This window comes from Xyrauchen texanus, chromosome 19 (assembly GCF_025860055.1).
Source record: "Xyrauchen texanus isolate HMW12.3.18 chromosome 19, RBS_HiC_50CHRs, whole genome shotgun sequence".
NCBI classification, from domain to species: domain Eukaryota; kingdom Metazoa; phylum Chordata; class Actinopteri; order Cypriniformes; family Catostomidae; genus Xyrauchen; species Xyrauchen texanus.
In genome coordinates this window covers 43,905,218-43,916,402 of record NC_068294.1, presented here as the reverse complement: position 1 = coordinate 43,916,402, position 11,185 = coordinate 43,905,218, and the positions used below count along the sequence as shown (strand labels likewise).

The following is an 11,185-nucleotide window of genomic DNA, read 5'->3' as shown; positions in this document are numbered from 1 at the left end:
TTTCATCCTACACCGAGTCTAGTCCAGTTAAGTCAAATCCAATTCAATCAATATCTAATCAATGAACTGAAATGGTTACTACAGTGTCTAACCATTTAACTAGATAGCCCTTAAATATGATAAATGGGGAATTTTTGTAACATTCGGTGCTACTTTTTCCCCTTGAGATTCATTTAATTTCTTGCTTTGGTTTCAGCTGGTTTGGACTTGAGTTCGACTGGTTTTATGGTCTTCTGTACATTCAGAACTGGATGTGGCTGACAGACGGGACTCCGCCTCGCTTAGAATGATCACGATAGATAATGTGGGTTCTAGTGAATCAGAACCTGCCCGCGGGAGACGCTTGGCCCTTGAGGTCCAGTGGGGGGTTCTTTTGGTTCTTCTGGTTCTCATTTACGGCTCCCACGCTCCCCTGATCTCCCTCACCAAAGTTGACGGCCGTGTTCCCTTCAGTGCGTCGTCCTGTGTGGTTCTGATCGAATTGGCCAAACTAATGGTCTCACTTGCAACCCTGGTGGCGACCGGGAATGTTCCCACTCTCAAAGCGTCCGTTTCGATCACGGCGATGGCGCCGTACGCCGTTCCTGCGCTTCTCTACGCTTTCAACAACAACCTAGTGGTCTACATGCAAGCGTACATGGACCCGAGCTCCTTCCAGCTACTTAGCAACCTTAAAATCGCCTCTACCGCGCTTCTCTACACGTCCTGTTTGGGAAAGAGGTTGCGGTCGGCACAATGGCTTGCTTTGGGGTTGCTTGTGGCTGCCGGGGTGTCCCACAGCTACACCAGCCTACATTGGGAGCGTATAAATCAAGATAAATCGAGTCCCAGGCTTCACGTCACCTCCTGGGGCCTCCTGCTAGTGCTCGTATATTGTTTTGTATCCGGATTGGCAGCCGTTTACACCGAACAAGTGTTGAAAACGCAACGTTTGCCGCTCAGTCTCCAAAACATGTTCCTGTACGTCTTTGGAGTGGCGATTAATCTTGCGTCGCATCTATTCAGTAGCGGCGAGCAGCAGGGGTTTTTGGATGGATATTCCGCACTGGTTTGGCTCATTATAGCGGGTCAGGTCGCTAACGGTCTACTGATGTCGGTGATCATGAAACATGGAACAGGAATCACGAGGCTTTTCATCATCTCATCCGCCATGTTGGTAAACGGCGTCCTCTCCTGGGGGCTTTTGGGAATACAGCTCACCCCTTACTTCCTGTTTCCTGTAGTGCTGACTGGATGGGCTGTGCACCTGTATTACACGTAGAGCAAACGCCATTGAGCTACGACAAAAAGAGCCTATGTTTATGATTTGTAGTCTTTTGGTTTGTTATATAAGATGCAGTGCAAAATGTCTGTGCATTTAAAGACGGTTAGTTCACCCAAAAGTTAAAATTCTGTCATGTCACTGGGTGCCTGGGTATCTCAGCGACCTGGAGTCGCGAGTTTGAATCCAGGGCTTGCTGAGTGACTCCAGACAGGTCTCCATAGCAACCAAATTGGCCCGGTTGCTAGGGAGGGTAGAGTCACATGGGGTAACCTCCTCGTGGTCGCTATAATGTGGTTCTCGCTCTCGGTGGGGCGCGTGGTGAGTTGTGCGTGGATGCCGCGGAGAATAGCGTGAGGCGTCCACACGCGCTACGTCTCCACGGTAACCCGCTCAACAAGCCACGTGATAAGATGCGCGGATTGACGGTCTCAGACGCAGAGGCAACTGAGATTCGTCCTCCGCCACCCGGATTGAGGCGAGTTGCTACGCCACCACGAGGACTTGGCGCGCATTAGGAATTGGGCGTTACACATTGGAGAGAGTCATGTCATGTCTTTCCAAACCTGTTTGACTTTCTGTTTACAGTGGAGCACAAAAGGAGACGTTTAGCGAAATGTTTAGTGTTCTGTTGCATAATGGAGATGGCATGATCCATAAAGGACTCGTATGACATGTGCTCTTATGACAGCTTTGTGTGAGAAACAGACTAAAATTGAAGTTGTTTTGTGCCAAAGATGATATCTTCCCTTCAACCGTTGCTCTCAAATCTCATTCACACTTGAGCATATTCAAACTTGTGCATTATAATTGGTCAAGTTACATGCATGAACTAATGGCGTTTGGTGTCATTGATGTCAAAACTAGTGCGACTTGTCTACAGAAGCCCCGAACCCACTGTGAAATTAGTTTTCACTTGGTTATGGACTTGGTTAATTTTTTTAGGTGTCTTACAACAAAAGAAAATATAAAAAAAAAATTATATATATATATATATTTTTTTTTTGTCCTAAATGTTTTTTCCTCTAAATTTTGTTTTGTCATTCTTGATGAGTATTATACAACTATAAATCAAGTACCTCATCTGTCATCTGTCACCTTGAAAGCCTTTCATGCTTGCTGATAGGGGCACCTGGTGGCCGAGGTTGGTACTGCATGCTTATTGTTGCAAGCAAAATTAAATAAATTCTCATGTTGCCTATTGAGGAGAGGAACTTTTTTTTTTTTTTTGGTAGGACCTAGGCTAAGGATGGCACTAAGACACCTAAAAAAATAAATAAAATAAAAACATTTTTGTTTATTGAATTAAAAGTAAAAAAAAAAATTCTTCTGTATTCGATATCAACAGTTTATTTCAATTTTTATCATAATTTTTTTTTAAACAATATAATTAATTAAAAATGTTAGCAAATGATAATATAATTAATTTTTAACATCATATTGAACTATTTTTATCAAACAAAGTGCTTTTATACAGAACCGTACAGCACAATCCAAATACAACATTGGAGTATTGTGAGATATTGCTTGAATATTATACAATTACTATTGATTTATTCTCATTATTATTATTAGTAGTAGTATTACAGTGAATATAACATTACTATACAGTAGTGTTATATTCCTGGCATACTTTTTTCTATTTAAATTGAGCTTTTACTTTGAAGCATGTCTGTGTTATGATGGTTAATCCAGAAAAGCCGGTTGCTAAGTAACTCAAAGTGCTTATTAATCTGTGAAAGACATATAGAGTCTGTATGTGCTGCACACTACATAGTGAATATACAGAGTTTTCTGTAAATGAGCCGAGGAGGTCTGAATGGTTTGAGCACTTTGTGGGTGTGTGTAAACAACTCCGGCTCCACACATTCACAAACACTCACATATGAAGCGCGCAGCACATGCAAACTATAGATTTATCTCATTAAATCGCATCAGGACATTTAAATTGATTTAAATTTGTGCACTGAAGATTACGGAAGCACATGCGTACGTCAGATGCTATCGTAACATGAGCGCGGTATCGGAACCGATTCCGATATTGGGACATCCCTAATAAAAACTGAAAGAACAAAGTAAATTTAAACACTCATAAACCAACTAAAATAAAATGCGAATAATAAATACGTTTTAGTTTTTGACACACGGTACATTAGAAAAATTGAAACATTGACACTCAACTTTAATTAAACATCTAATTAACATAAGTGCTGCAGAATAAAGGTAACAAAAGACTGACGCGAAAATACGATTTTAAAGCTGCAGTGGAGGGAAAGATTTTCAGTGAATAACAATTTAAATTAGGGTCTGTTTATTACAGTTTTCAAAGCTATTGAACAACTTCAGAGGACTTTTATGATACTGTTTATGGAGCTTGACTGCCGCTGAATATTCAGCTTCCAGCTGTCTCCTTTCGCACATTCTCCTTTTTCAGGTTTAGAACAACATGAGGGTGAGTAAATGATGACAGAATTTTTAGTTTTGAGGGAACAACCGCTTTAGATGTATTTTCAGCCTTTTCAGGATCTCAGTGAACATGAACCACAGCGTCAGACATTTCTCTTAATCTCTGATTATTTCATATTTCTGTTCATCATTTGTGTTTTTACTTCAGCATGTGCCACAGATATCCGTCTGTTTCTGCCTTTGAACAACATGAAGATTTATTATGTTCTCATATGCATCTGTGAGTTTATTTGATTTAAAATAAATGTTGAATTGAATATGAAATGATGTCATGCTTCTTTAATACTGATTATAAAGGATAATGTTTGACCCTGGTCAGTTTCACTACGGTGTTTCGTTGGTCTCCCCAAACTGTGTTATCCGCGGCAGCTTTGCTTTTAACAGGGACGAGAGGGATCACATTTCCCCTGTTTCAGCGTCTCTACACTGGCTTCCTGTGACATTAGTTTATAAGCACTATCTGGTGTGTGTGTATATATCCGTTACCTTCTCCCTTACACCCCACCAGAGCATTCGGGTCTTCTGATCAACTTCTATTGAGGGTTCCTCGTTGGCGCTATAGATCTAACGGTGACCGGTTGATATTTGGTACATAGAAAATGAAAGACCAAAAAATGTTGTTCTGTCAAATATAATCAATAATTCAGCCACAATGCAGAAAAAAAACTGAAATTACAAGGTGAGACTCTTAAACATCCTCAGTGCAAAACACACACACACACACACACACCCACACACACTCACTCATTCTCACACACGCACACACACTCTCACACGCAGACAAACACACACACACACTCACTCATTCTCACACACACACACACACTCTCACACGCAGACAAACACAAACACACACTCACTCATTCTCACACACACACACACACTGACAAACACAGACTCTCTCACACACACACACACACACTGACAAACACACACTCTCTCACACGCAAACGCACTCTCTCACACACACACACACACACACAGCCAAACACACACACTCTCTCACACACAGACAGACACAAACAAACAAACACGCAGACAAACACACACACACACACTCACACTGACAAACACACACTCACACTGACAAACACACACACTCTCACACGCAGACAAACACACACACACACTCACACTGACAAACACACACTCTCTCACACGCAGACAAACACACACACACACTCTGACAAACACACACACTCTCTCACACGCAGACAAACACACACACACACTCTGACAAACACACACACTCTCACACGCAGACAAACACACACACACACTCACACTGACAAACACACACTCTCTCACACGCAGACAAACACACACACACACACTGACAAACACACACACTCTCTCACACGCAGACAAACACACACACTCTCTCACACACAGACAAACACAAACAAACAAACACGCAGACAAACACACACACACAGCCAAACACACACACACACTCTCTCACACACAGACAAACACAAACAAACAAACACGCAGACAAACACACACACTCACACTGACAAACACACACTCACACTCACAGGGCATCAATAACTGGAGTTCTACAGTCATCTTTTGATCGTTGTTGGCATTACAATCATCTGTTATTTTCCAGCTGATAACAGCAATCTGACACACACACATAAACGTTGACAAATAATAGTTTGATCATGTCTTAATAAACATATAAATGCAAATCTTGAGATAAAATATAAAATGATCTTATAATAAGTCATCAGATGCACAGTGTCTCCAGTCATCTACTGTCTGTTACTGACATCACACGATGTTCATATTATTTATATTTTATTCACCACATACAGAAATCTGCCTCCAATTTATGCCACATTCTCATATTTCCTTCATGTTTCTACTTATAGAATTATAGCTTCTGAATATTATATTTGTTCCCAAAAAGTTGTATATGCAAATGAATGGTAACATTTAGAAATGTTCATGCCATTTTTTTTATACCATAGGAGGGTTAATGAGGTCATGGTTACTGGTTATTACACAAAGAGACACTTTTTTTGTGTCCAGTCATTGAGTTTTATTTGGACTATTTAGTGTGATTGTTCTGGATACTATTCATATGTCCATACATACAGGAAGCGCTCACTACTGGAGGGGTGTCTGGTTAGAGAAACAGCCTCTCTGCTCCGTCAATGCTAGAGAGAGAAACAGAAGTCTCCTTAAAGAAGTGGACGTCTGATGGTTTGGTAGTTCACATGCGTACATTACAGTTTAAACAGCCAGCTCATGTATTAAGTGTGACATTCACTAAAGCACTTGTTTGGAACGTGATTTGAAGTGTGTCTCACATTTTCGGAGCTGCTGAATTTCCTCCTGTAGCTGCAGGTTTTGATTGGACAGATGAACCGCGTCCTGAATGGCGTCTAAGAGCAGCGATCTGTACCTGCCCTCTGACATCCTCCTCTGTTCCTCTAGAACTGCCCGGAAGGCCTTGAACACCTGAGAAAGCCAGACACATTTCAAGATTATCACAGATGATAGGAATTTTCCGAATGGCTACCTCAAAACGCTGCTTTCACCTGCATGTTAGCCTGTAGGCACAGCTCTGACCGCTGGGTCTGGGGCTCCCGTTTTAGTGAGATTGGTCAGCGGGCTTGTGACATCTGAATAGTTAGGCACAAACCTCATATACTAGCCAGCTAGCCCCAGGAGCTGTCTCACCTCCATTTTGGACTTTGGTTTTGGGCAGACCGCAACTACTGTGGTCTTACCGGGGCTTACCAATCATCTGCCCATGACCCAAGTGGAACCACAGATTCCGTACATCCACTCGTCCAATTATGCGCTTCTTAGGGTTTGCCGTGAGTCCCACCCATCGCATCGACCTCAGAACCGCTCTCAGATGCTGCATATGGCACTGCCAATCGTTACTATAATGATTCACACACACACACTCTCTCACACACACTCTCTCACACACACACACACACACACACACACACACACACACTCTCTCACACACACTCTCTCTCACACACACACACACACTCTCACACACACACACTCTCTCTCACAAACACACACTCTCTCACACACACACTGACAAACACACACTTTCTCACACACTGACACTCTCGCACACACACTACCACACACGCACACACTCTCTCACACACTCTGACAAACACACACTTTCTCACACACTGACAAACACACACTCTCGCACACACACACAGACAAACACACTCTCTCACACACACACACACACAATCCCTCAGAACCGCTCTCAGATGCTGCATATGGCACTGCCAATCATTACTGTATATAATGATGCCATCCAGATAGGCAGCGGTGTATGCAGCGGTCAGGGATTGGTCCATAAGGTGCTGAAACGTAGCCGGGGCCCTAAACAAACCGAATGGAAGGGTCACGAATTGGTGGAAGCCAAACGGTGTGGAGGAGTACGTTTTCTCATGGGACATTGGTGTTAAGGTGATCTGCCAATAACCCTTTGTTAAATCCAATGTCGAATAAAAGTGAGCTGCACCCAACTGATCAAGCAGTTCGTCAATACTAGACATTGGATACTCATCATAGATGAGACACCGCATCGACCTTTCTATAATCCACACAGAACCAGACTGAGCCGTCGCTCTTCGGAACCAGCACCACTGGGCTGGCCCAGACACAGTAGGATTCTTCTATTACCCCCATATCGAGCATGGCCTTTAATTCTTCCATCCCAATCGATAGTGACAACTGCGCACCACTACCCCAGGGGAATAGACGAACTGGCAAGAACACGTCAGAGAATTGTCTTTGCAACCAGGCCATGTCCTTGATTTGCAACGATGAGAGGTGGTCTCCGCAAGTTACTGGGGAGCCGGGATTGGCTTTTAAGTTCACCTCCAGCCCCAGCTCCTTCCTCTCCAGTACCACGGTCTGCAAAGCCACGGGGACCACCTCCATCCTTGGTTTTAAGAGGTTGAGGTGGTAAAATTGCCGTGCTCTCCCCATCCGTTCGTTTATCCTCATAAACGACTTCCACGACTCGCCGTGTGACCTCAAAGAGCCTTGCCACTTTGCGAGTAATTTGGAGCTTGATGTGGGTAGTCATACAAGGACTTGTTCTCCCTGTGTAAATTCCCGTCGCCGAGCTCTCCTGTTATTCAGCTGGGTCTGACGTTCTTGAGCCTGTAGCTAATTCTCCTGTGATAGCTTCCCCAATGTGTGGCATTTTGCTCTCAGGTCAAGAACGTTTTGAATTTCGTTTTTGGTGTTTGAAGGTCCCTCCTCCAAATTTTCCCTCACAACATCTAAGACACGGCAAGGCTTACGCCCATACAGTAATTCCAATGGGGAGAACCCGGTGGAGGCTCACGGGACCTCTCGCACTGCGAATAACAGGGGTTCAAGCCACTTATCCCAATTCTGAGCATCTTCGTGCACAAACTTACGAATCATGATTTTCAGGGATATATTAAACTGTTCGGACAAGCCGCCCATTTGTGGTTGGACACAACCGGTGACACAACTGGTCATTTATAATAGAAAAGTACAGATAGTCGAGTGCAATGTCTGGCTGAAGGCAGTGACCATCAATCCCTCTCACTTGATCGAATGCATGCATAGAGTCTCGTCTCACGTCTGCTCTTGAGGGAAATCCCTGGCGGGGAATCCTCTAAGGGCTGGGGAAGCCAAGACTTCCCCCTCCCTTACGTCATCCTGACCTGGAGCTGACATAGATGGCTCCATCTACCCAGCCAGCACATCACAAATCCCACACTGAGACATTCGGTTACAGGACCCAGCCACACATATGTCCCTTAATAAAGTGGAAAATGCTGTCCTATTCATGTCCAAGATTTACGGTGAGGCGGGAACCAACCCCAGCCTCGACACTATGCTTTTGTCCTTGATATTTGTTTGTCACAGTCACTTCAGGATAATCGTGGATATCACCATGCACACACCTTCACTTGTACCCCCTTAATACTCATGGGTATGTGGTACGTCCCAGTTCAATTGGGGGTGGCCTGCAGCACTTCGGGGACCCAAACCAGTCCCCACTTCCATCACCGGGCATTAGTCCCAGAAATGCCTGGGATCCCCGCAGCTCCAACAGACCAGCCCAGGCTCCACGCCCGCAACAGTGGGTCCACCACCCTGGGAGTGAGAGTGGAGAGGGGCAGGGGAAACCAGTGGGTAGTGCAATCCCCGGAGTTTCTGGGGAGCAGGAACAGGACAAAAGCAGGGGGAGGAGGGGAGACAAGGGAGAGAGATAGAGAGAGAGAGAGAGAGGGAGAGAAGGATCTCTGGGCTCGCCAGCTCCCAAATACGCTGCCATGTGGTCCTCTTCCAGCTGGATGGCCATTTGGAGTGACATCGGGTGGTGGCATTGGACCTACTCCGCCGTATCTCTCGGCAGTTGAGCGATAAACTGCTCCAGTACCACCAGAATGATGACAGCTCTGACGTCACGTTGCTTAGCCAGCAACTACCTCTGGCAGGAATCCCGGAGCTGTTGGGCAAAGGCAAACGGTCGGCCGTGCTCGCCAATGGTCATCAAGCGAAAGCATTGGCGCTGCTGCTCGGGGGTCCGGCCGACCCATTGCAGCATGGCTTTCCTCAAGTCAGCATACAACAGGACCCCATCTTGACTAGCAGAACCTGGGGCGGGGCAGTTGCGGGGTCCGGGGTCGTGGCTGCAGCACCTTCCAGGTGCAGCAAGCTCCGGAACACCTGTCGGACCTACGCTTGGGCCTGGAGGAGCACAATGAACCGCTGCTTCTGTTCTGTGTGCAGCGTGAGGATGGCCTGATGTTGTGTCTAGCGGATGCTGGCGAGATCTTCCCTTAATCCAAGATGGCAGCTAGTCTAAAGTCTGCTCAGTGTCTCTCTCTGGATTGATTTCATTTAAATGGATTTTATAGTACTTTATTCCTTTTAAGTTGTAGTTTTCAAGTTGTACAAGTCATTTATATGGAAATTTCATCTTAAACTTTTAAGAAAATTGTGGACTACTATGAGTTTAAAAATGACACTATACCTTTTTTCTGAGCTAACTTTGCTAACCTGAGCCTGATCTTACTGATCCTATTAGCCCAGGCTAAACAGAGCTAGGCAAACGGGCTTGAGCCTGCTACATCTTCCTGGAGCTTGGATAACCAGCCTGAGCCTGCTACATTCTCCTGGAGCTTGGATAACCAGCCTGAGCCTGCTACATCTTCCTGGAGCTTGGGCTAACCAGCTTGAGCCTGCTATATCCTCTTGGAGCTTGGGCTAACCAGCCTGAGCCTGCTACATACTCCTGGAGTTAGGTTAGCGGGCCTGGCTTGCTTCATTTTTCTGGAGCTTGGGGAAACCAGCCTGGGTTTCACCCATCATCCTGGAGGCTAGGCTAACGGGCCTGGCCTACTACATTCTCCTGGAGCTTGGGTTAACAAGCCTAAGCCAGAAACATCATTTTGGAAGCTGGGCCATACTCTACAAGATAAACTGGTACTGTTATTAGTCATCTTTACTATTAGTAAATTAATGACGATGGCATCTTTTTTAATTCTAATTTTCTTATCCCTGTTGGTCACTTGGAACTTGAAACCGGGCACTGATCCTAGGGTGAGTTGTTTTAATAATATGGTGGGCATACAGGAAACCTACTATAGTGGCACAAAAACCAGTATTGACATGCACCAGGAACCATTAATTTGTCTCTCTCAATTAATGACAGGCATTACCTGGTTTCAGCATATGATAGACCGGCCTTAAAATATGCTGTGAGGTGCAGATTGATTATTACACTACTCCTACTTCTATCTGGAAATGTGCAGCCCAATCCTGGCCCCTGTTTGCAATGTGTTTTGACCCCTGCTGAATTTAAATCAATGCCTGGACTTTTTACTACCCAAAATGGACATGGTTAGAATATGGATTGAATCTACAGATGCAGACATAGCGATAATTTCGGAAACATGGTTGAAGAAATCAATTACAAATGAAGATATAAAAGTACATGGGTATAATGTTTTTCGCAGTGACAGGCTGAAGAAAGGTGGCGGCGTAGCTGTCTATGTTAAGTCAAGATTTGGTGCATCAGTTGTTTTGTCTGAGTCTCTCTGTAGGCAAATGGAGTTTTTGGCCTTAAATGTTGAAATATTTAAGTCCCTTTCAATAACTGTTGTGGGGTGTTATAGACCTCCATCGGCCTCCAGGGAGGCTTTATCATCTTTAAAGCTTCTTTTGTCCAGACTAAACTATAGGGAACTTTTATTGGCCGGGGATTTGAATTGGGACTGGCTAAATGTTGTTTCTGATGAATTAAAATCTTTCTGTGATTCTATCAGTCTTAGCCAGTTGGTAAATGTACCTACAAGGCCTAATCTCAAAAATCCTGACAAATCTACTTTAATTGACTTGATTTTAACAAATGTCCCTCATAAATTTTTATCTATGGGTGTCTTTTGTAATGATCTGAGTGATCATTGTGTT

General features: G+C 44.4%; 1 protein-coding gene across 1 annotated transcript; it reads left to right on the top strand.

Moving 5' to 3' along the window:
• The first annotated feature begins 274 nt into the window (after positions 1 to 274).
• Positions 275 to 4,228, top strand: slc35a4 (solute carrier family 35 member A4). Its single transcript, XM_052149501.1, has one exon. It carries the CDS (start codon positions 287 to 289, stop codon positions 1,259 to 1,261), a length of 975 nt encoding a protein of 324 aa, XP_052005461.1. The 5' UTR covers positions 275 to 286; the 3' UTR covers positions 1,262 to 4,228.
• Positions 4,229 to 11,185: the final 6,957 nt, after the last annotated feature.

Bases quoted from the DNA above. Each gene is read 5' to 3' on its own strand.
- slc35a4 (XM_052149501.1), top strand. From the start codon at position 287: ATGATCACGATAGATAATGTGGGTTCTAGTGAATCAGAACCTGCCCGC.